Raw genomic sequence first — 25580 nt, 5'->3', positions numbered from 1 at the left:
TGCCCTCCAGTAACTGTGTTGTGTAAGGTGCCTAGGACAGCAGGGACCATTGACTTGGGTAACACAACCTGTACTCCAGCTGCATCTGAATGGGCGGGTGGGACACGGACTAAACGGTGATCCTGTATCTGGAGTTGTTCCCATACAGCGGCATATTGGCTTAGCCCTGGCCTATCGTGCAGGTCCACCTGCCCTACCCCTTTAAGCTGAAGGAATTGCCTGATCTCTTCATCGTCCTGCTGTACTCGGACTAGTTCATCTCCAAGTTCTGAATCAGGGGGCTCCGGTTCCTGGGCTCTTACGGCACAAACTGACATGAGAGGTACCTGCTGTTGGGTCGAGGGATTAGCACCTAAGGGTACTAGCACCCTCGGTGAAGGCCGGTAGTCAAGACAGCATCTGCATTAACATGCTGTTTTCCAGGGCGGTGAACTATCTTATAATTAAAACTAGCCAGTTGCTCCACCCACCGAGCCAACAGTCCATCCAGCCCCTGGAAATTGTGCAGCCATCATAAGGAGCCATGGTCAGTGCGCAGGACAAATTCCTTTCCCAACAAATAATGTTTAAAGAACTTGGTACACGTCACCATAGCCAATAGCTCCTTTTTCGTGGTGGCATGCGCTCTTCCTTATTCAACGCCCTGCTGGCATAGGCTACTACGTGCTCTGCCCCCCCATACTCCTGTGACAAAACTGTGCCAATTCCAACATCACTAGCATCAGTATCTAGCACAAACCTCTTCTGGGGCCGTAATCCGACAGGACTTTAACTGCATAAAAGCCTGCTGGCAGTCATCTCCCCAAATCTCTTACCCTTCTGAGTCAGCTGGTGCAAGGGGCACGCTATGTCCGCAAAGCCTTTTACAAACCGTCTATAATAGGAAGCTAGACCAATAAAGCTCTTTACCTCCGTCTGATTTTTTGGTACCGGCCACTCATGCACACACTCTACCTTGGCAGGGTCTGTCCTGATTCCCTCGGCTGATATAATATGGCCTAGGTACTTGACTTGGGTAGCAAAAAGATCACACTTAGATGGCTTAACTTTCAGGTTAGCTGCACCTGACTTGGACAAAACCTCATCCAACCGACTGAGGTGCTCTGGGAATGTACGACCAAAGACAATGATATCGTCCAAGTAGACTAAACACGTTGCCTATTATAGGTCTGCTAGTACCAGGTCCATGAGCCTTTGAAAGGTACTAAGTGCATTACATAAGCCAAAGCTCAAAACGTTGAACTCAAATAGCCCCTGCCTAGTAGAAAATGCAGTTTTAGGCCTGTCTTTGGGGTCTACCTCGACTTGCCAGCAACCACTGGCCAGGTCGAGGGTGGAAAATAGAGTAGCGTTGGCCAAGCTATCTAAAGCGTCGTCGATTCTGGGAAGGAGATATGCATCTTTGGCTGTGACATCATTAAGCTTTCTGTAATCAACACACAATCTAAGTGCACCCCCCTTCCTGCGCACTGGTACAATACTGTAGGTGCGGCCCACGGGCTACATGAGGGGCGTATGATCCCATTTTCCTGCATCTGTTTAATGTGATCGGAAACCTCCTGCTGAATACGGAGGGGCACTCTATGTGGCCCCATCTTGATGGGCTTGGCATAACCAGTATCAATTTGATGCATTGTGAGGTGAGTTCTACCCAGGTCAGTGTCACCGGTGCTGAAAACACCAGCATGCCTCTGTAGGAGGCCATGAACAGACTTGAGGTGAGCAGGGGTTAAGCCTTTCTCTCCTAAGCCAAACTCCTTCAACAAGGCATCACTAGACCAGGGGTGTGTTTTGGAGGCACCTCCACCCTCAGCCACATCATCCAAGACAGTTATGTCTGTAAACAACGTGCCTACTTTCATGCCTTGTCTTAAGGTTAGGGGGTCCTCAGTAACGTTGATGACTCTAGGGGGCACCACACACTGGTTCACATTACAGACGACTCTGGCTACGAACACAGCACAGTGTTTAGATAGAGAATCTGACGGCTCCAGCATACCAGTCCCACACCCCTCACTGAGCCCCTTAACAGCCCCAGAAATTATGAACTCACTTCGGGGTGGCACAATAGTGTTGGTGTGTACAGTAACGAGATGGGGCGTTGTTATGTCTGAGGCTGAAATTAGCGGTAGCTTTTTACCCATTAGGCGGCAACATTGGTTACCTAAATCAACGACAGCCCCAAATTTGGACAGGAAGTCAGATCCCAGCAAAATATCTGAAGTTGGGACATCAGCCACCAGAAATTCTGTGACCAGAGCGGCACCAACATACTCTTTTAACTCCCCACCCCAATTAGTGACCCCATATTGATTTGGGGATAATAGAGACATCAGCCCCTGTATCAATTAACACATGGGAATCGGACCCACCTATTTTAGCCTGGAGGTACATTCCCGACCCTTTCTGGTTGCGCAAGGCCAGTCCAGGGAAAAAGAGGGGGGTGGGCATTTGACCGTACCCTCTAGTTTCCCTGTAGGTACAGGCAGTCTCGCCGTAGATGGCGGTTACACTCACACTCCCACATCTCCACACATCTCCCTAACTGGGACCCCAGCTGTTCTGTGCGCGTGGAGCACCCGCGCCAGAGTGCACAGAGGGAGTTGTCCTATCGTGAGGCCTCATTGACTGCACCGTACTCTAATGTTTTCACTTCTTTGCGCAGCCCCTCCACTACTCCCAATAACACCTCCATTTGCTTGTCATTTGGCAATTTTTCTACCACACCGCGCACTCTGGTATCGGAATCGAGCCGGGTGTGTTCTAGGCTCCTTATGCATACAAAACTTGATTGGTTAGGTATGATAGAGTGATAGTAGTCCTTCGCACAGCAACAGCCAAGGCTCCATAGCTCAGTGGTTAGAGCACTGGTCTTGTAAACCAGGGGTCGCGAGTTCAATTCTCGCTGGGGCCTATATTTAATAAGCACATGTTTTGATCCGAATCAAGAATGTGGGCGCTGTTCAGCTTCTGTGTAGTTGGTACAGTACACAGTGTGAAAGTACAGTCATATCAAGCCCCCAGGATTCGAAATCTAAAGTGAAGGCCTATTGAACCGCGCCATCTTGGCTAGATTTGTAGTCACTTGGCTATTTCCGGTGACTTTTGACTTGCGCAGTTGAGCTTCTCTGGCCGACGCGCGTCCACGCACGTTCCCGGCTCTCCCCGCTTTGATTTAGCAATGAAAACCGGCTTGCATATTAACCTGTTTTTGTCAAATATATCAATTGGAGAAATTATTTTTTGATCCTGGCATCTTAGTTTTAACAGGTTAAATATAATTGAACATGTTTTGTTTGCTAGTAGATGGTATTCATTCCGTTCGCGATAACGTTATTGCAGCCAGGCTAAATTCCTCCAGGGAGCCAGTGACAGGCGAGTTGAAGAGCTTCACTCCCCGCCAGCAGGAGCTCTGGCCGCGGCTACCGCATCTCGGAAAACCCGCTGAGTTCATGGCTGCTATTTCACACTCGCCCTTGATCAATCCCAATACCGATCCATGGTAATAATGAATCAATCGTTCAGATCAGATCGGCAGTGCTGCATGCATGTTACAACATCATTGTTAGCTTTATTAACATAACCATAGCCTACATTTATCTCTCTAACGTTAGGCTATCCATCTTACACCAGTCGGCCATTCGATAGCTGGAAGCGGTCAACGCCAACGTTGACTGAAAACACCCAAACTCAGTGTATCGTTTCATCTTCATGCTACACATCAACTCCTTTACATTGTATGTGAATAAATTCCTGTTATTCTAAAAATATCCCATTTCTGTCCATTCCTGGAAAAGGCTAATAATTGCTGTCAAATGATCACTCCAGTTTATCACCGTATCCCACTACCATTTCAACTATGCACAGGAGGTTGTCTTGTGGTCATTTTCATTAAAAAATGATTAGCCTGATCAGTTTGTTGTATGTATTAAGCCCTTTTTGAGCGGTATGCTTGTATTAATAGCTTATAGCTTGCCATACTCACCAACCTTGGGACCTCAGAAATAGGGAGCATTTCCAAACCAAATTGCCAAATAACCAAATTTATTCACATACAATGTAAAGGAGTTGATGTGTAGCATGAAGATGAAACGATACACTGAGTTTGGGTGTTTTCAGTCAACGTTGGCGTTCACCGCTTCCATTTATCGAATGGCCGACTGGTGTAAGATGGATAGCCTAACGTTAGAGAGATAAATGTAGGCTATGGTTATGTTAATAAAGCTAACAATGATGTTGTAACATGCATGCAGCACTTCCGATCTGATCTGAACGATTGATTCATTGTTACCATGGATCGGTATTGGGATTGATCAAGGGCGAATGTGAAATAGCAGCCAGGAACTCAGCGGGTTATCCAAGATGCGGTAGCCGCGGCCAATGCTCCTGCTGGCGGGGAGTGAAGCTCTTCAACTCGCCTGTCACTGACTCCCTGGAGGAATTTAGCCTGGCTGCAATAACGTTATCGCGAACGGAATGAATACCATCTACTAGCAAACAAAACATGTTCAATTATATTTAACCTGTTAAAACTAAGATGCCAGGATCAAAAAATAATTTCTCCAATTGATATATTTGACAAAAACAGGTTAATATGCAAGCCGGTTTTCATTGCTAAATCAAAGCGGGGAGAGCAGAGAGAGCCGGGAACGCGCGTCTACATTTCAGATAAATGTGAACTTTTTCGTGGATGCGCGTCGGCCAGAGAAGCTCAACTGCGCAAGTCAAAAGTCACCGGAAGGCCAGAAAAGCACAACTGCGCAAGTCAAAAGTCACCGGAAATAGTCAAATGACTACAAATTTTGCCAAGATGGCGCGGTTCAATAGGGCTTCATTGTTGATAGCGGCCAGTGAATGGAGTGGCTGTATCCAGTTTATATAATACATCCATGAGTCATATTGACAGTTGCAGTTAGAATATAAGTAACTGTATACAGTTCCCAGTCAGTTAATATGTGTTGAAGTACTGGCATGCACGCCTCACTTAGTTGAAACACACCACTCTTGTTCAATCTGAGATAAAGCAAATAGCAGGACAATGCTGCTTCATTGTTATAAATAAACGTGTTCAATTGCTAACCAGACATTTTCTTTCACTTACTGTATGCACTTTACCCATTAAATAAGGAAGTGCCCTCTCCCTAATTGTTTACCTTGACACAGGTTCATGACCAATAGTTTCTAATCCCAGCACTGGTGTTCTTTGTGCTGTTCTCTTGTCTTTTGCCTCTCTTACGTCACCCGATTTAATCAGAGTGAAAGAAAAAAAATCCACCAGGCCAGAAAGCCATAGTTTGATCTCCAAATCCAATGTACACCATAAAAGTAATAACTATGTTTATAGCCTATTTGTACGTTTCACTATTTTATTTTCCACTGTCCTGTCTTGTTCTTACATAACACTGAACGAGTTCCACTGCAGGTTTGAAAAACAATGGGTCCCCCCCACATTCAACAGCTGCATCAACCCAGCCCCCTCACCTCCCCCCAGCAGGGGCATGGACCTCTCCACAGCTGCCCCCCCCCCCCTCGAAACTACCTCGAAAAATAATGACGATGCCGGTAGCGCCGAGCTTTCAAAACCCATCGTTTGTTAGAATAGGAATTTCTGCTTTGGTGAGTGGCTTTGAAATGTTTATTTGACACTTTTAAATATGAGCGCCAAGCGCCGCCAACTTGGCGACTATTTAAAAGTCAGAATTTCCTATGGTGGTAGAAAGGACTGTGGTAGCAGATGCTACGTCATCAGCGCACTCACAGATCCTGAGAAGGGCTAGTTAAATTCCTAGTATGTGTGAACCATATACATGGCTAATAAACAGATATTGAATGTTTTGTTATTATCTGAATCTTACGTTTATTATCATGCACCAACAGACCTAGTCAAATTCCTCATAGGTGCAAGCTTACTTGGCTGAATAAAAATCTGAATCACTTAGTCTTAAAAAAAAAAAAAGAAGCTTTCCTTCTATACCTGACATGTTGCTCTTGTCCAGCCTACTTTGAGGGATTGTGACTATAGGTGTTCAAACAAAAGAGTGTTGAAACGACATAGGTGTGGCCTCTGCATTGAGGTGTGCCATCTGTAGTGGACAGTATCCTTCACATCTGATAGGTGAGGCTCCATAGCTCAGTGGTTAGAGCACTGGTCTTGTAAACCAGGGGTCGCGAGTTCAATTCTCGCTGGGGCCTTGACTGCACACGATGTACCTTTTCAGTCTAGCCTACAATTACTTGCCAGGACCGAGAGACACAGAAAGGCAGCCTCCAGCCTGCTTGTGAATCCTCTGTATACTTTGGTGTATATCCTGTTATGCACAGTGTGTATATTAAGATTTGTATACAGATGCTGGTTGCACTGCAACTGGCACGTTGTTTTAATATCTGTGTTGCTTTTATGGCTCTGCGTACATATTAGAGACTACAGGGATAGCTAACACATAATGGCCTACCATGTAGGCAACTTCTCTGTAACTATTCTACTACTCTCCTGTTAATCATGTCTCTCTTATAAAGTATCTAGCCCATGTTTACTGCTCTGTATATGTTCTTAGCCAATAGACATTTTCCAGGAGCTTGTTCAATTGTCTCGTTGAGAGAGGTCAGGGAAGAATTTTTACAGCTCACTTTTCTGGCCCCCAGGTGAAACTGTTTTTTGCTTCCCTCTGGAATATGTAATGTTCTGGTTCCAATGTTGCCGCGCCCGCCCTCATTGGCTGTCCCAATGTTTGCCGCAGAGCGCCATTGGCTGTTCTAATGGTTCCAATGTTTGCTCGGCCAATCGGCGCGTCTGGTCCCGCCCTTAAGTGAGCTCCTCGCGCGCTGGCGCTGCATTCGAACTGCGAAAGCAAAAAGGCTTCCACTATTTACTTTGCTATTTGGCTGCAATCATTTCAATTCAACTCTTTGCACACTGCATTGTAGTAATACATTAATGCAATTCTGTACCAAATTAAAGTATTGTGTTAAAGTTAAACTCTTGTGCAATATTATGGTAGATTAACCTTTGTTTTATTAACTGTGTAGCTCCAGCTCCAACATCCTTGTTGTTGGCTGACAGGCCTGTTGCTCAGCCAGAGGTCATCACTGAGCCAGAGGTAATCAATCATTCTTATTGTTATTATTATCATTATTATTATTATTATTAATAACAATAATAATTTGTAATAACCTAATGTCTTTCACAGGTTGTTCCTCCAACCGCCACCACCCTGCCAGCTCCTCCATCCCTAGCCTTGGACAGACTGAGAATCAGGCCACAGCCTCCGCCTGTCACTCACAAAGAGGTAATCAAACACGCACGCACGCACACACACACACACACACAAACGCACACACACACACACACACACACACACACACACACACACACACACACAGAGCTGAACCTAATGTGTTCTCTCTTTCACAGGTTCTTCTGCCTGATGGGTGGATTAAAACCCTCCCTAAAGAGCAGCACCAGTGGGTGAGCAAGGCGCTCTTCAAAGACGATGCCAGTGGGAAAGCGGTCATCAAGAGCGACCTGACCCTCTGGTATCACCCCCCTCCGCTGCCCAACATCTTCCACCAACCTCCGGCTTCTCCAGATGGGTTCTTCCTCCGCCCGCTCTGCCTGTGGATGCCGTACCGCTTGTGGGCCTACAAGTTTGTGTGCACCCAGCCAGACTGCAAGAACCACGCCCTGAAGTCCTGCAGTCGGCCGTGCAAGGAGCATGCGCTCACAAGCTGTGGCCTTTATAAAGTTGTGCGCAAGGTCCTGGACCTGGAAGGGTGGTACTTCCTGGCTACGGAGTACCTGGAGTGCCGACGCTGTACCAAGAAGTACACTTCCTGGTCCCTCGACACCCTGGATCAGCTGGAGCCCGGACGCAGGAGCCTGTTTCCAGCTGTTCTTACCTACCAGTGAGTAGACACACAGCTTTTATGCAAAATAGATTATAAAAAAAAGCCCTGCTGATTCAAGTTATCCTATAACTAATGATTGTCTTATCTGCCCATCTCTCCATCAGTCTGGCCTGTGACATAAAGGTGTTGAAGCTGATGAGGGAGAGGACTCTGGGGAACAGCACCACCAGGCTGTACAACCAGATCAGGGAGCAGCACAGCGAGCGCTGGAAGGCCCAGACCATCCTCTACCTCAGCACCTGCAAGAAGTTTGCTGTCCCGGGTGCTGCGGTGAGAACCGTCCTGCCTCCGATTCCCATGATCCCTGTGCCCTCACCCCGTTGGCTGCTGACCGTCCGCGCTGCTGATTTGGTGCCCAGGATGGAGGAGATGAAGGCCCGGATCACCTCCGTGTATGGATCCATCTTGAAGATGGACTCCACAAAGAAGGTAACAATGAATGGCAGAATGAAAACATGAATTGTATCCCTGTGAAATATAGATATATTAATGTCATCCCTATGTTATACATCTGTTTGTTGTTAGGTGACCAAGAAGCTGGCGGGCAAGCTCCAGGGGAGGGCAGCCTGGGCCACCAACGTGGCCAACGAGCTGGGGCAGGTGCTCATAACAGTCCTGACAGAGGCGGAGGGAGTGGAACTGCTCCCCATGACAGCAGGCCTGCAGCAGCGCTACCAGGACGCGGGGGTCCCACCTCCCGTGCTGCTGTATGTGGACCGGGACTGCTGCTCTGCCCATGGCCCGGGCAAAGCGGCAGCCATGTTCAGCCAGTGGGACAAGCTTGCAGTCCGGCTGGACATCTGGCACTTCACCTGCCGGCTGGCTGGGGGAGTGACCACGGACTGCCATCCTCTCTACGGCTTGTTTCTGAGCCGCATGTCAGGCTGCATATTCGAGTGGTGCAGAGAGGATGTAGACCTGCTGATGGCGGCCAAGCGCGCGCTACTGGAGGCTTCCTCCCTGGGACCCATCAGCGACGCCCAGGTGGCCAACAGCATCTCCAAGAAGGAGCTGGCCAGGCACTGTCGCCGCCGCACTCGTGGGGTGCAGGAGACCGAGCGGCGTCTGAAGGAGCTGTTCAGGGACTTCTGGAGCTCCACCGACACCCTGGGCGTTCCGTTCCTGGACCACCGGAAGATTGAGGTCATCTGGGACAGCCAGCGGCGTCACCTGGAGTGCATCCAGGATCCCCCCGGCGTGCAGATGTACACCCAGACAGGCAGGGAGAAGAAGGGAGGGCTCCTCCTGCCTGTGTTCCGCTGCTCCCGGGGGTCGTCGTCACTGGAGTCCTTTCACCTCCACCTGAACCGGTTCATTCCAGGTATATACTCAGACATTTAAACAGATGTTGTTAAGCTCATGTTCACTTAACCAGTGGCTGGACGTTGGGTGAGAGTTTATTAATACAAAAAAATCTTGTTTCATTTTTTAAAGGAACTCGCCTGAGGGGGGGCCACTACCATGCCTTCCTCCTGGAGGGGCTCACCAGGTGGAATGAGGACCGGGCTGGGATAGCTGTGGAGGGGCACTACGGACCATCCCTCCACAGCTATGACGGCCGCCTGAAACAGGCCATCAACTCCCTCACTGAAGAGTTGTTGGCTTGTAAGATAGCTGAGGACTTCACGCACCCTGTTCCATACACTGGTATGTATTCTCTCTCTCCCTTGCACTCTCTCTCAGGTTCTTACACAGAACACACAAACACACACACACCAGTAAATAAACCCTTTCTGTACTTTGTTTCAGGTGAGCTCATCGGACTGGACTACCTCCTCTCCCAGATTGGAGAAGAACCAGAAGAGCTCACCAGGGACCCAGAGGTGCCTGATGGAGTGAGGGAGGAGGACTTTGAGTTGGAGGACGACGAGGGGATCGATCTGGGCAACGAGGAGGATCTAGATCCTACCATTGTCCTGGAAGACCTCCTGCCTCCTCTACCCAGGGCACCTCCCTCTCAGCCCGGTCCAGCACCTCCCTCACAGCCTGGTCTAGCGCCTCCCTCACAGCCCGGTCCAGCGCCTCCCTCACAGCCCGGTCCCGAGCAGGAGGGTGCTGCGGCGCCAGAGGATGACAATGTAAGATTTACTGTAGATCACACTAGACATGCAGGGAAATGCACAGTGACTCAGCACCCCCCTTTCACTGCATGTTTTACCCTGTATTACTGTACATGTGCCAAATAAAACTACCTTGAACCTTGAAAAAAATTGAATTTGGTTTTTAATAATCATCTTGTTGATTTCCTTTTCTTCTCAGGACTTCCTGGGACCAGATGGAGCGCCGGGGTACCAGCATGTGGTCCGCCTGGGACACGCACTGCTCAGTCTGAGGGACCAGGCGTGGATCTCCAGGCAGAAGGTGCTGGAGATCATAGCTCTCTGGGCGAAGCTGACCCCGGATGACAAGAAGGCGGTGACCTACCCTGAGAGGTTCCGGGACCGACTAGTGAAGGGGCGCTTCAGGACTAGTCGCTCAAAGACGGCTGTCACTCCAGGAGTGGACAGTCTGAAGCGGTATGTAGAGAGAGCTGTATTTTGTCAGTCACACACTTTATAACACTCATTTGTTTACTTCTTTACTCAATAGCAGCCATTTGTTTACTTATTTGCCTTTTCTCTCCATCCAGCTGCCTTCTTGGACAAGGTGTAGGGCCTTCTCAGTGGCCAGACAGTAGCCGCCTTGTGGAGGCCATTTTCAGAGAGCTGTGTCTCCTCCACCCTGCCGGCAGGACCATTGCTGGGGTGAGGTTGGACCGCTGGGCGACCATCCTCCGGGACTACCGGAGGATCAAAGACCTGGTCGACGGCAGTCCAGACCTCCAGGCCAAGACAGAGATCCGCTTGTTTCAGGTCAATAAGCTGACCCTCAGCCAGTGGTACGTACTTATAATAAACCAATACTATTCAAACTATGTTATTAATATATATTTAATAAATTGGTGTACTGAATGTTATTGCTCTGTTTGTGCAGGCACAACAAAAAACAGAGGAACCAGGAGCGGGCCATCCTGGACCCAACGCCATGGAGACCCAGTGTGGAGGTACCTGCTGCTGACGCCCCCGCCCACTTACCACCAGCTGATAGTGGAGTGCGTCAGCAGCAGACTACAGAAACCTTCTTCACTGTGCCAGAGGACAGGAGTGGAGAGGCTCCCCAAAGGGGCAGGGTTTCAATACACTGGCCCACCTCTGACCCTGCCCCGCTCCTTCACACCACCCCTCTGCCTCATGCTACGGCCCTCCCTGCCCCACTCCCTCACACCACCCCTCTGCCTCCTGCTACGGCCCTCCCTGTGCCCCCGGTTCCTCCAGGTCCCCAGCTCCCCAAGACCACAGCCTGGAGGAAGAAGAAAATGGAGGAGGCCCAGGCCACCCAGGTCAGGCCGCACAAGGCCTATGACACATACAGGTGCAAAAAGTGTGGGTTGCCTAAAACAAAAGAAACGGGGCACAGCCGTTTTAAGAACACCACATTCTGTGCTCAGACGTCTGGGGGGAAGACGGTCGAACAGTGGCTGGAGGAGATGAAGAGGAAGTAAGAGGAAGGAGTTGGATTATATTGTATATATGTTATTATTGTGAATATCTGTTTTTATTAAAATGTTTCTTTTTTTAACTTGTGTGTTGATTTTCAATTCATTCATAGAATAGATAGTTCATTTGCCAGCTATAACTAGCTGGTGGAAATGTCTTGGTATTGAATGGAAACCTTTATTTAGTCAGGGGAGTCAATTGAGAGCCACCCACAAGCAATTTGGGGTTCAGCGTCTTGCTAAGGACACTTGGGCATGGAGCCCTATGGCTCACTGAATATGTATTGATATCTTAAAGGCCAAGTGTGTAACATACACCCTATATCATGTTTGTTTGTTAACTTATAATGTGTTGATTTTCAATTCATTCATAGAATAGATAGTTCATAGCTATAACTAGCTGGTGGAAATGTCTTGGTATTGAATGGAAACCTTTATTTAGTCAGGGGAGTCAATTGAGAGCCACCCACAAGCAATTTGGGGTTCAGCGTCTTGTTAAGGACACTTGGACATTTTGCGTCGGAGGTGGGGATTGAACCGGCGACCTTGGATCTCTACCTTGGCGATTACAATGGAGCCCTATGGCTCACTGGAGGTGGGGATTGAACCGGCGACCTTGGATCTCTACCTTGGCGATTACAATGGAGCCCTATGGCTCACTGAATATGTCGTGCTATCTTAAAGGCCAAGTGTGTAAACTTCATCAGTTCTTGATAGATCACTTCAGTGATATTCAGTGAACCCCTATATCAACGGCGCCGCTCAGGAGGCCGCAGGGGGTCGCAGGGGGCCAGACTAGAACAATGTGCATATTGCCTTGCCTGCGCGAGTTGGCCATGCTAATCTTCTATGTATCGTTCCAATTTTAGTATACGTGCTGCCTTAGCAAGCACAAATAGACAGACTACCCACACTCTATATATAGGGTACCTATTTGAGTAACCGAAAAATGGGTGGGTACCCATCAAAACCTCCCCAGAGACCCTAAAGATACTTCTAACCAAAAGGTAGCATATTGCTATGCATCAAGATATCCACTTGAGTGTTCTCTTTAGTATATTCTGTAGCTACGTCTCCTGCTTAAAATCCCTCAGTCCTATCAACCTCCCTTCACCCACAGGCAGTGCATGCTGGGTGATATGCAGATAAAGCCCCCCGTCCTGCGTCTGACTGGTGGGTTTCATAAATAAGTCACCTCCTTCACACCTCAATCCGAATAAACAATTCCAAAGGAGGGGTAGTTTAAAGCTTTTCATAAAACGATCAAGTATCCTGTAACGATTAAACACTCTGACTGCGTTCTTTCTGCGCATCCTCTCCGTAAAATGAGACGTAGGCTACATGAATGGCGAGCAAATAGCTTCCAAGCAGAACTGGACCACAGTTGTTTTTAATCCAAACGCAGAACTGAACATTACCGGACGCATAGACAGTAAAAAAAAAAAAAACATAACAAGGAATCAAATTCAGAATTCATTTATTGCCATGTAGGTTTTCAAACTTATATACTTGACATTTTCTTCGGTCTTATGGTGCATAACATGGAGACAACATTGGACGGTGAAAGGACTAGCTAGACGTATGACGTCTAGACGGGACAGTGCAACGACCTGTTTACAACAAGTCCACAAAACGTCCAGTAGGACAGTTATCAAGCTGTTGCTTCTTTAAGAGCATCACAACGACAGCAAATAATGCGATGAACCAATACATCCGTGTGCTGAACAGACATACGATAGATATCCATTGTTGCTTGTGCTTCCGTAACCATAGTAACTCACACACTCCTGCCTACGTGCGCACGTCACATAGTTTTTCCGATTACATCTACATGCGTTGGTGCATATAAACAGCACAATGTATGTATGTATGTATGTATATCACATTCCATATTACCAGTTCCCAGAAATCTTCAATCGGATTGATTTCAATCAGATTAAAAAATAAGTGTGTAAACGCAGAACTCAGCAGTGCAGATTCTGCAGAAGCAGTTTACAGCTGACCAACCACAGCGTCGTCCGAAGATCACTTGACATCTACTCATGACGTCATTTTCTTGCGACTGTCAGCCGAGCTCTCCATGTGAATGTCGCCGACTCTCACAGTCTAATCTAAAAAGGTAAAATTAAAGAAGTTTGAGATTGCATGTGTAACGTGTGCCTATACATGTTTGCGTTTGTCTCTTGACATAGGATATAGGGCATTCATTGATCTTGTGCGTTTCATAAGTGCAGCGTCTACCTGCTTGACAAGCCACAAGGTCAGAAATTTGCTTCATGACAGCAGCCAGAAGCATTCATTCGACACTATGAGCTTGACGGGGCAAAGTATGGTTAAAACTAGTTTATGGATAAACGTATCGCTACTTAGCTTGATGCTAGCGAGTAAATACATATCTAGCTATAGCACTGGTTCAGGGCCCTGGACTAGGGCTAATCTAGTTATAGCTAGGTGTCAAGATTTTATTTAAAGTGAGGAATGATCACGGAGTCTGGTCGGTTATGAACCGAAATGATAGCCTACAAGCTGTAGCAGTGTAGCAACTAAGGTGCATTGGACTATTAATTTGATATCTCATGATGTCAAATATGAATGACAAATGTTATATACAAATATTTTTTACTACGTGAACTACATGAAATACGTTCATGGATGGCTGTGGCTCAGGAGGTAATGTTGCAGCTGCCGCCACTGGTGTGTGAATGGGTGAATGAGATGTAGCTCGGGAGGTAGAACAGCTGTTATGTTTTACTTTCATTGATGTGCAGGAGGTAGAGGAGCCGGCTGGAGATTGGAAGGTCCCCGGTTGGATCTCAGCTCCCGGCAGTGTGCCAAAGTGTTCTTGAACAAGACACTGAACCCCCAAATCGCTCATGTGCTGTCACCTCACAGCGAGAAGCTCTCTGGGCCTTTCTGTGCGGAGTTTGCATGTTCTCCTTGTGTTCGAGCCTGGAATCTGAGCCTGGTTATACCGTATAGCTATAGCTCTCATGCGTCAGAGTATCTGCTCAACTCATATCCCCATCTCTCTCTCTTTGTGTTCTTGCCTCTCCCTTCTCCTCCACCTACTCCCCTCCTATCTCATTTCTGTCCACTCTCTCTCTCTCTCTCTCTCTCTCTTTCTCTGTCTCTCTCAGGTGATGGTGATCTCAGCTGCTGCATTGTGAGCAGGTGTTTCTCTGGTCTTTGGGTTGCTTCCCCTGCGTTCCTCCATGACCAGCCGCCTGCTTGGGCGATGTGCCCGCCTTTTAGCCAGGGTTTCCCCTAATGCCAAAGCAGCAGGTGCACGCCTACCTCCTGCCCCTTCAGCTGGGCCTACGGAGCAACTGTGGGCCCAGGCCTGGCCGGGGCCCCGGGGGAGGCCGCTGTGTGAGGGCAGGAGTGTGGCCAGGGAGGAGGACTACGCCACCATGCCCAAACGCACGCAGCTGGATCAGTTGGTGGAGAAGGCGGTGTGTCGGGAGGATATCCTGCTGGCCTTGTGATATTCCCACTATTTCTTTATTATTATTATTCTCCCCGTTTTTTGTCACCTTTATAACTTCTTCATACTTTGTGCTAGAAACTTCATTCAAATTTTAAAATGTTCACGATGTTTAGCTCTTTAACGGATGTATTCAGATTTTTGATATTTTTTATAGTTTTTTAGTAATTTAACTTTTAATAGTAATTTTTGTGCCATTGAAACTGCTGGTGGAATGTTCAGTATCATTATGCTTTTAGAGTGGTGGCAGCTGTTGCTTTGAAAATATTTACACATTTTGTAAACTGCTGGCACTCCTACAGTTTTGAAAGCTCACACACATATTATACATCAAAACTTTCACACAACTGTGCTGATTCGTACAATGTAAGTATCTAAGCTGTGTGACTTATACTTTTCGCTGTATGATGATTTGTTCGGCAACTGCGCTCCCCATTTAAACGTATGGCGCTGCACTCTAGCTTTTGAGCTGCTAATTTTGCATTTTTACTCTTTTTCTAACTTGTTGCTATGCCTACAGTTTTAACAGCTCATACACATATTATATATCGAAACGTTCCCATAACTGTGCTGATTCGTACAATGTAAGTTTCTAAGCCGTGTGACTTATAGTTTTCACTGTATGACGATTTGTTCGGCAACTGCGCTCCCAATTGAGACATATGGTGCCGCACTAACTTTTGAGCTGCTAATTTTGCATGTTAACCCTTTTTCTAACTTGTCGCCATGCCTACAGTATTCTGGTCCCTGTGGCTAAATTGCATGGTTTGGGCGCCACCTACTGGTGGATGTTATTATCTATCTGAACTTCCGGTCAGTCAGTGGAGTCTCCGTTTTTGACAGAGAAACAGAGTTGGAGAATTTCATGTGTTCTTTCTCTTCTTGATTTCGCCCTTGATTTGGACCAGTCTGTAAGTAGCAACAGGATATTTATTTGTCTATTGCTTGGATTGTTGTGATAAGATGTCAGTTTTGTTTGTTTTAGTATGTTATAGCCACTCTAGCTGTTGTTTATGCTAGCAATGCAACGTTACTAGCTAGCTGTTAACCCTAGCCCTGCCGTTAGCTACCTGTATTGTGTAGAGATTATTATTGATATTAAGTGTTGTGTCTTGGTAGTTTGGTGGTTCATTTGGTGTGTATCTTGTCACATGGAACATTTAATTAGGATGCATTCATGTCATGTAATTATCAGTTGCATTGTCTCATGCGTTTTCATGTATATTCATATGGTTGTTTGTTGTCTCATTCTTATGTTGCAGTTTCACAAAAAGGCTTCAGTAAAGGCACCTATACTGTCACTGCCGTCTCAGGTGTTTATTGGAGTATGTTTAGTTCTCTGTCTGAGCTGTGTAGGCTACTATTACACATGGTCAGGGCAGAAGATACAGTGTTTAATCTATACAGACATATTATACATAGAAATGTTCTGCAAGTTCTCAGGATTCCTATGGTGTCAATATATAAGCTGTAACATTCATAGTTTTCTCATGCAGGCATGCAGCCAGCTTGGGACACACACACACACTGAATGACACCCCAGTCACTCTGGAATAATGTGTCTTGTCGCAGGTGGAGTTCATTGATGAGAGCGGACCAGAGGTCGATGCCCAGGTGGAACACAGAGAGAGTGTGTACCTCCATCAGTGCAGTCTGCATCCACAAGCCTTCCCCAGAGCCCCCCGCAGAGAAGGCCCCTGCAAGAGCCCCCTGTAAAAGGATCCACAACACCACTGTGCTTCTGCCTACCAGCCAGTCTCTTCTACTGCTCTCCTGCTGCAGAGAGGTTACCACACCAGGACCACATGCTGCCCCTCCTCAATCATGGACTCTTGTCACCTGATTCTTGATATATGAACATTGACAAAACAACGAGATTGGAAAAAAAAGGAAAGTAGCCGCCGGCCGGCCAGCGAGCAGAGCGCCGCCCCAGACCTGCTGCTGCGGATGCTACACGCCTCCAGCAGAGGGCGCCCTCAGTAACATCGACAGAACTGTCATTTATAATGCTTCAATTCAAATATGCATTGTATAACCCACTGACAGGTGGGCAGAATGTAAATATGTAGTAAATAAATCTTTTCTTGCACTGTTAAGGTGTTTCACGTCTTTCCGTCTGAAACAGGCACTGAGCAAACACTACAACGTGGGTGTGATGCAACAACCTGCATTTATTACTGCATTAATACAACCATAAAAATGGCTCAAAAGAACAGACTTAGTCTGTTGTAAATATTAACTCTCCTTAACAACTTCACATTCTCCTAACCCCCCTTTAATATCCAAAAAACGGAATACAACTATTATGTCTTTAAATAAACTTACAAAAAGGTTCACAAATCAGTTCAGCTGAGTAAAGAGTAAAGTAAACATTTCTGTCCTGGACAGAGAAAGATGAACCCCTGCTTCCAAGCGTATGGTTGCTATGGCTTCCTGCACTCCTGTCTGAGGGACACACCTTTAAACATACTGTCATCAACATCAACACATAAAACCAGGGTTGTTGGTGCTGATCCCAACTGCCAATAGAAGTCTGTTAACTGTCAATCAACACACTGGATTCTAACACTGTCCCTCCTAATTAAAAAATGTACCTGGTTTTAGAGATTTTGTCTCTTTGCATCATTTCAAACTTTTCCTAAAAGCAATCACCCAATTTCATAGAACAAAAGCCATGTCCTGTGTTGACTTCACATAAACAAAACGTTCAGGCAGGTTCACTACTACGTCATCGAACATTAACGTAACATAACAAGGTGAACGAGGGAACCAACCCTGGGGGTTAAAACCAAATGCATCTGGACCTGCAACTTTGCTGCTATTTAATTTGTGTAATGCTGACATTAGAACAGACGGATTCAGAAAAAACAACATTGTCCTTATAATCTCAGTTCCATTTTGTGGATTGAAAAAAACAGCTGCCATTTTTACATGGTTCAGTCTTCAGGGGTTATGGCTCTACGGTATATAAGGTGAGGGCTCTATATAGATATTTAAATGTTGGACTTCAAGTAATTTTCTGGGTAAAAAGGTTTTCTCACGGTAATTAGCGGATAAAGGAAAGCCTGGTCTAGATACACTCTCCTTTCACGCACATTCAGCACAAAGTACTAGAGGCGCGCGTGGGGCCGGGCGGGGCCGGGCGGGGTCGGGCGGGGCCGGGCGGGGCCGGGCGGTACCTTCGCTGAGGAGGTGGGGGAGGGGGTGCTGTAGGAGTCGGTGGACCTGGCGGAGGAGTGGTCGTCTGAGGAGGGTCTGGACAGGAGGGAGGAGGAGCCCTGGGGCTTTGTGGTGTGGAGGGGGGCGGGGGACAGCCTGGAGGACGACCTGAGATGGGAGGAGTGAATGAGTGAATTATATCCTTCATGCATATCTATATATCCATGTGTACATATATATATATATATATATATATATATATATATATATCCATGTGTATATATATATATATATATATATCCATGTGTATTCCCTGCCTTGCTCTGTATATTCTTCTTGTGTGTCTTTATAATGTATTGATACAGTAACTCGGAAAATCGATTACAGTATCGTGGGAAAACCCCATTGCGATGTGCTGTTGTCTGGATCTCATGGCCGAGCCCTGCGTATTAGACTGATGTGACTCAGACCTGCCCTGCTATTAGACTGATGTGACTATTAGACTGATGTGACTCAGACCTGCCCTGCTATTAGACTGATGTGACTCAGACCTGCCCTGCTATTAGACTGATGTGACTCAGACCTGCCCTGCTATTAGACTGATGTGACTCAGACCTGCCCTGCTATTAGACTGATGTGACTCAGACCTGCTATTAGACTGATGTGACTCAGACATGCCCTGCTATTAGACTGATGTGACTCAGACCTGCTATTAGACTGATGTGACTCAGACCTGCTATTAGACTGATGTGACTCAGACCTGCCCTGCTATTAGACTGATGTGACTCAGACCTGCCCTGCTATTAGACTGATGTGACTCAGACCTGCCCTGCTATTAGACTGATGTGACTCAGACCTGCCCTGCTATTAGACTGATGTGACTCAGACCTGCCCTGCTATTAGACTGATGTGACTCAGACCTGCCCTGCTATTAGACTGATGTGACTCAGACCTGCCCTGCTATTAGACTGATGTGACTCAGACCTGCTATTAGACTGATGTGACTCAGACATGCCCTGCTATTAGACTGATGTGACTCAGACCTGCCCTGCTATTAGACTGATGTGACTCAGACCTGCCCTGCTATTAGACTGATGTGACTCAGACCTGCCCTGCTATTAGACTGATGTGACTCAGACCTGCCCTGCTATTAGACTGATATGACTCAGACCTGCTATTAGACTGATGTGACTCAGACCTGCTATTAGACTGATGTGACTCAGACCTGCCCTGCTATTAGACTGATGTGACTCAGACCTGCTATTAGACTGATGTGACTCAGACCTGCTATTAGACTGATGTGACTCAGACCTGCTATTAGACTGATGTGACTCAGACCTGCTATTAGACTGATGTGACTCAGACCTGCTATTAGACTGATGTGACTCAGACCTGCTATTAGACTGATATGACTCAGCCCTGCTATTAGACTGATGTGACTCAGACCTGCCCTGCTATTAGACTGATATGACTCAGCCCTGCTATTAGACTGATGTGACTCAGACCTGCCCTGCTATTAGACTGATATGACTCAGCCCTGCTATTAGACTGATATGACTCAGCCCTGCCCTGCTATTAGACTGATATGACTCAGCCCTGCTATTAGACTGATGTGACTCAGACCTGCTATTAGACTGATGTGACTCAGACCTGCTATTAGACTGATGTGACTCAGCCCTGCTATTAGACTGATGTGACTCAGACCTGCTATTAGACTGATGTGACTCAGACCTGCTATTAGACTGATGTGACTCAGACCTGCCCTGCTATTAGACTGATGTGACTCAGACCTGCTATTAGACTGATGTGACTCAGACCTGCTATTAGACTGATGTGACTCAGACCTGCTATTAGACTGATGTGACTCAGACCTGCCCTGCTATTAGACTGATGTGACTCAGACCTGTCGTGGCCGGTGTGTGGGGGGAGGGGGAAGTGGTCGGGGGTCTCCGGGGCGTCTCCGTTGCCGGGGGTCCTCCGGCTGTTGTTGGCCCTCCAGGAGGAGGTCTGGGGTGGCTCGTCGGGGCACATGGGCCGGGGCCGCTGGCCGATCCCGGTGGGCTGCTGCAGGCCCGACGCCTGCTCCTCCGCCCCTAGCACCTGGGACACCGCTCAGTCCAACACTCTGCTAACACTTTGCATTACAGCTCGGTAATAACACGGTAATACCAGGGTAATACCAGGGTAATAACACGGTAATACCACGGTAATACCAGGGTAATAACATGGCAATTACCATTAGTTACTAGTTACCTGTGTGGTTACCAGGGTAATACCATGTAAATGCTTCTATTTTGGGGTAACTACGCAGGTACTGTAACGAGTACTAGTAACTACTGGTATTTGCAGGTAATTTCCTAGTAATAAATATAGATATTAACATGGTACTACCGTGTTAATACTGTGCACCTGCACACAAACGGACGTGCTTCGTCAAAACGTCACGTGGAAAATCAACGTTGACTTAAAATTTTAAAAATCCTAGGGATTGTCATGAATATTTCAGTAGCGCTGGATGGAGAGTGTGTGAGCGTTAGTGTGTGAGTGTTGGATGGAGAGTGTGTGAGTGTTGGATGGAGAGTGTGTGAGTGTTGGATGGAGTGTGTGTGAGCGTTAGTGTGTGAGTGTTGGATGGAGAGTGTGTGAGTGTTGGATGGAGTGTGTGAGTGTTGGATGGAGAGTGTGTGAGTGTTGGATGGAGTGTGTGTGAGCGTTAGTGTGTGAGCGTTGGATGGAGAGTGTGTGAGCGTTGGATGGAGAGTGTGTGAGTGTTGGATGGAGAGTGTGTGAGTGTTGGATGGAGTGTGTGAGTGTTGGATGGAGAGTGTGTGAGTGTTGGATGGAGTGTGTGTGAGCGTTAGTGTGTGAGCGTTGGATGGAGTGTGTGAGCGTTGGATGGAGTGTGTGAGTGTTGGATGGAGAGTGTGTGAGCGTTGGATGGAGAGTGTGTGAGTGTTGGACGGAGAGTGTGTGAGCGTTGGATGGAGAGTGTGTGAGCGTTGGATGGAGTGTGTGTGAGCGTTAGTGTGTGAGCGTTGGACGGAGTGTGTGAGCGCTCACCGAGACCAGGGCGCGCAGCGTGGCGTCGTCCAGCTGGGACCAGGGTTTGGACGGGCAGCGGATCCTCCGGAGGAACAGACTGTGCCACTTCTGTCTCAGCTGGAACACCAGCTCTGCCACCTGAGAGAGAGATAGAGAACCTCAACACCAGCTCTGCCACCTGAGAGAGAGATAGAACCTCAACACCAGCTCTGCCACCTGAGAGAGAGATAGAGAACCTCAACACCAGCTCTGCTACACCTGAGAGAGAGATAGAGAACCTCAACACCAGCTCTGCCACCTGAGAGAGAGATAGAGAACCTCAACACCAGCTCTGCCACCTGAGAGAGATAGAGAACCTCAACACCAGCTCTGCCACCTGAGAGAGAGATAGAGAACCTCAACACCAGCTCTGCCACCTGAGAGAGATAGAGAACCTCAACACCAGCTCTGCTACACCTGAGAGAGAGATAGAGAACCTCAACACCAGCTCTGCCACCTGAGAGAGAGATAGAGAACCTCAACACCAGCTCTGCCACCTGAGAGAGAGATAGAGAACCTCAACACCAGCTCTGCTACACCTGAGAGAGAGATAGAGAACCTCAACACCAGCTCTGCTGCACCTGAGAGAGATAGAGAACCTCAACACCAGCTCTGCCACCTGAGAGAGAGATAGAGAACCTCAACACCAGCTCTGCCACCTGAGAGAGATAGAGAACCTCAACACCAGCTCTGCTACACCTGAGAGAGAGATAGAGAACCTCAACACCAGCTCTGCTGCACCTGAGAGAGATAGAGAACCTCAACACCAGCTCTGCCACCTGAGAGAGAGATAGAGAACCTCAACACCAGCTCTGCCACCTGAGAGAGAGATAGAGAACCTCAACACCAGCTCTGCCACCTGAGAGAGATAGAGAACCTCAACACCAGCTCTGCTACACCTGAGAGAGAGATAGAGAACCTCAACACCAGCTCTGCCACCTGAGAGAGAGATAGAGAACCTCAACACCAGCTCTGCCACCTGAGAGAGATAGAGAACCTCAACACCAGCTCTGCTACACCTGAGAGAGAGATAGAGAACCTCAACACCAGCTCTGCCACCTGAGAGAGAGATAGAGAACCTCAACACCAGCTCTGCTACACCTGAGAGAGAGATAGAGAACCTCAACACCAGCTCTGCTACACCTGAGAGAGACAGACGTCCGTCTGTTTAAATGACTCCCCTGGGCTGAGGAGCAACTGTCTCAGACTCTGAGACGATGAAGCACAAAGTTCAGTTAAACATAAACAACAATGTCTCCATAATACGCAATCATACTGTAGGACTTCCTCCTTACCTCTCTGTCCAGTTTAAAGTTGAGCCACTCGTCAATCTTCACCTGTGCCAGGTGTGCTGTGGAACGCTCCTCCATCTCGCTGTCACTGCTCTCATTCACCCCCTCGTCTACACCCAGCACAGGAGCACAGGAAACAGGAAACAGGAACACAGGAACACAGGAAACAGGAACACAGGAAACAGGAACACAGGAACAAAGGAGCACAGGAAACAGGAGCACAGGAAACAGGAACACAGGAAACAGGAACACAGGAACACAGGAAACAGGAACACAGGAACAAAGGAGCACAGGAAACAGGAGCACAGGAAACAGGAGCACAGGAAACAGGAACACAGGAGCACAGGAAACAGGAACACAGGAAACAGGAACACAGGAGCACAGGAAACAGGAACACAGGAGCACAGGAACACAGGAGCACAGGAATGAGTACACCCTCGGCACCATGGACCGATCAGGGACCACACACAGACACGTAGTACTGACTAGAAGCATATTTAACTAGAAGCATGTATAATAGACTACAAGCATATATAATAGACACAGACACGCAGTACTGACTAGAAGCATATATAATAGTGAGTGAATTCTTGACAGGCAGTCAGGAGCTACCTTTGAGAACCGCCGGCTCTTGGAAGGCAGAGCTGGGTAATTTGGCACAGCCTCCAAATATAGTCAGGGAGAAGGGCGACACGGCGGTGCAACAGCGGACGCTGGCGATCCTGTGGGCTCTGGTCATCTCGTCGTAGATCAGCCAATCGGTGGGCAGCCCCTGCACGGCTGCCGCCTGCCCATTGGCTGGGGGGATCTAGGCAGGGAAACGCAGGGTTTTACCTCACGGGGGCTTCTTGCAGAAAGCTGTTTAAGTGGTCAGGAGAACTGGACCCCGGAGGGGGTGAGAATAGAGCCTGAACACCCAGTTACATTAGAGATGAGAATAGAGCCTGAACACCACAGTTACATTAGAGATGAGAATAGAGCCTGAACACCCAGTTACATTAGAGATGAATAGAGCCTGAACACCACAGTTACATTAGAGATGAGAATAGAGCCTGAACACCAGTTACATTAGAGATGAGAATAGAGCCTGAACACCACAGTTACATTAGAGATGAGAATAGAGCCTGAACACCAGTTACATTAGAGATGAGAATAGAGCCTGAACACCACAGTTACATTAGAGATGAGAATAGAGCCTGAACACCCAGTTACATTAGAGATGAGAATAGAGCCTGAATAGAGCCTGAACACCACAGTTACATTTAGAGATGAATAGAGCCTGAACACCATGGTTACATTAGAGATGAGAATAGAGCCTGAACACCACAGTTACATTTAGAGATGAATAGAGCCTGAACACCATGGTTACATTAGAGATGAGAATAGAGCCTGAACACCACAGTTACATTAGAGATGAGCTGAACACCATGGCTATATTTAGAGACAATAGAAGCAAAAACGTGTGAATGACTATGCAACTACAGGATGAGTCAAACACCCAACGACAAACTTTCTTTAGCCTTCAATGTGAGTGAGTGAGTGAATGTATGAATGAGTGAGTGAGTGAGTGAATGTGTGAGTGAGTGAATGTATGAATGAGTGAGTGAGTGAGTGAGTGAGTGAGTGAGTGGGTGGGTGGGTGAGTGAGTGAGTGAGTGAGTGAGTGAGTGAGTGAGTGAGTGAGTGAGTGAGTGAGTGAGTGAGTGAGTGATGGTGGTCGTCCTACCTTCTTGTACGTCGGAGGCTGGCTGAGCACAGAGGTGGGGTGGAGACGGACCCTCTTCTCCTTGGCCCCGGACAGCGAGCCGGTGTCCCGGTCCACGTGGATCAGGTTGGGGTACAACCCCGCCACCAGCGCCGCCTTCACCACCGACCAGTTCTCAGAGTTCATGTTCACATCCCGGATGTCCCCGCCCCCGCGTGCTCGCACCAACCCTGGGGACCAATCCCAGTCACACACTTCACTATGATGGACATGTCCTTTCTCATTATAGTTTTTTAGCTAAAGCTCTTTTAACTTTGGTTGGATTTTCTGCTACATGAGAACAAGTCGTGGACGGTGGAAGGAGGGACAGATAATGAGTACGATGTCTGAGGTTCTCTAGGTTCTAAAGGTTCTCCAGGGGACCCACCGATGGCTCGGAGCTGCCCGAGCAGCTGGGTCCTCATGCCTATGATGATCTCCATGGTGGCCTGGGACAGGAAGTTCTTCTCACAGAAGGATCTCTCCCAGCCTTCGCTGTGGGCCTTCTGCCAGGCCTGCCCCACAAACACACACCTGTCAACCGCCATTCTGACACCACAGTTACACATTCTAACCCTAACCCTGCTGTCTGTTAACTGTGTTGACTGTTTGGATGTGTTCTGCTGTCTGTTAACTGTGTTGACTGTTTGGATGTGTTCTGCTGTCTGTTAACTGTGTTGACTGTTTGGATGTGTTCTGCTGTCTGTTAACTGTGTTGACTGTTTGGATTTGTTCTGTTGTCTGTTAACTGTGTTGACTGTTTGGATGTGTTCTGTTGTCTGTTAACTGTGTTGACTGTTTGGATGTGTTCTGCTGTCTGTTAACTGTGTTGACTGTTTGGATGTGTTCTGCTGTCTGTTAACTGTGTTGACTGTTTGGATGTGTTCTGTTGTCTGTTAACTGTGTTGGTTTTAAAATAACTTTGACATTCATTTTCAGACCCACCCCCCTTCCCTCAAGAGGCTTTGCAGGTCACTATTCTAAATAAAAATGTGTTCTTAACGACTTGCCTGGTTAATAAAGGTTAAATTTAAAAAAAGTAAAAACCTGGAAGGCTCGGAGCAAGGCCATGTGGTCGCTGAAGGTGGCGGCAGTGAAGCGCTTGCGGCAGAGCATGGCCGCCCTCCTCTGCGAGGCCTGGGCGGGCAGCGTGAAGGGGTCACGGTGCGCCAGCGTGCAGGCGATGGTCAGGACGGGGTCCAGGCACTTCAGCACCACGCCGCACAGCACCATCTTGCCCAGGTGCGGCTCCACGGGCAGGTCGGCCAGGTGGTGGCCCAGCTCCGTCAGGTCCTCCCATGGGTCCATGGCGTCGATGCTCTGAGGGTTAGAATGAGAGAGAACAATGGGTCTGTTTGGTTCCGCTAAGAAAAACACTCT

General features: G+C 47.8%; 1 protein-coding gene across 1 annotated transcript in view; it reads right to left on the bottom strand.

Moving 5' to 3' along the window:
- Positions 1-18034: 18034 nt before the first annotated feature.
- LOC311328825 (3'-5' RNA helicase YTHDC2-like) overlaps positions 18035-25580 on the bottom strand; it is a gene marked incomplete at its 3' end in the record, with an annotated part of 21090 nt that continues 13544 nt past the window's right edge. Inside the window, exons 20-27 of the mRNA XM_084462732.1 lie at positions 25248-25520; positions 24589-24715; positions 24183-24391; positions 23069-23264; positions 22460-22566; positions 21144-21263; positions 19987-20183; positions 18035-18251 (exon numbers count right to left, since the gene is read on the bottom strand). Coding sequence (XP_084318858.1) covers positions 18035-18251; positions 19987-20183; positions 21144-21263; positions 22460-22566; positions 23069-23264; positions 24183-24391; positions 24589-24715; positions 25248-25520 — 1446 coding nt within the window. The remainder of the gene's footprint in view (positions 18252-19986; positions 20184-21143; positions 21264-22459; positions 22567-23068; positions 23265-24182; positions 24392-24588; positions 24716-25247; positions 25521-25580) is intronic.

Source organism: Borostomias antarcticus (genome assembly GCF_949987555.1).
Source record: "Borostomias antarcticus genome assembly, contig: scaffold_62, whole genome shotgun sequence".
NCBI classification, from domain to species: Eukaryota; Metazoa; Chordata; class Actinopteri; order Stomiiformes; family Stomiidae; genus Borostomias; species Borostomias antarcticus.
This window is presented reverse-complemented; position numbering and strand designations above follow the sequence as displayed.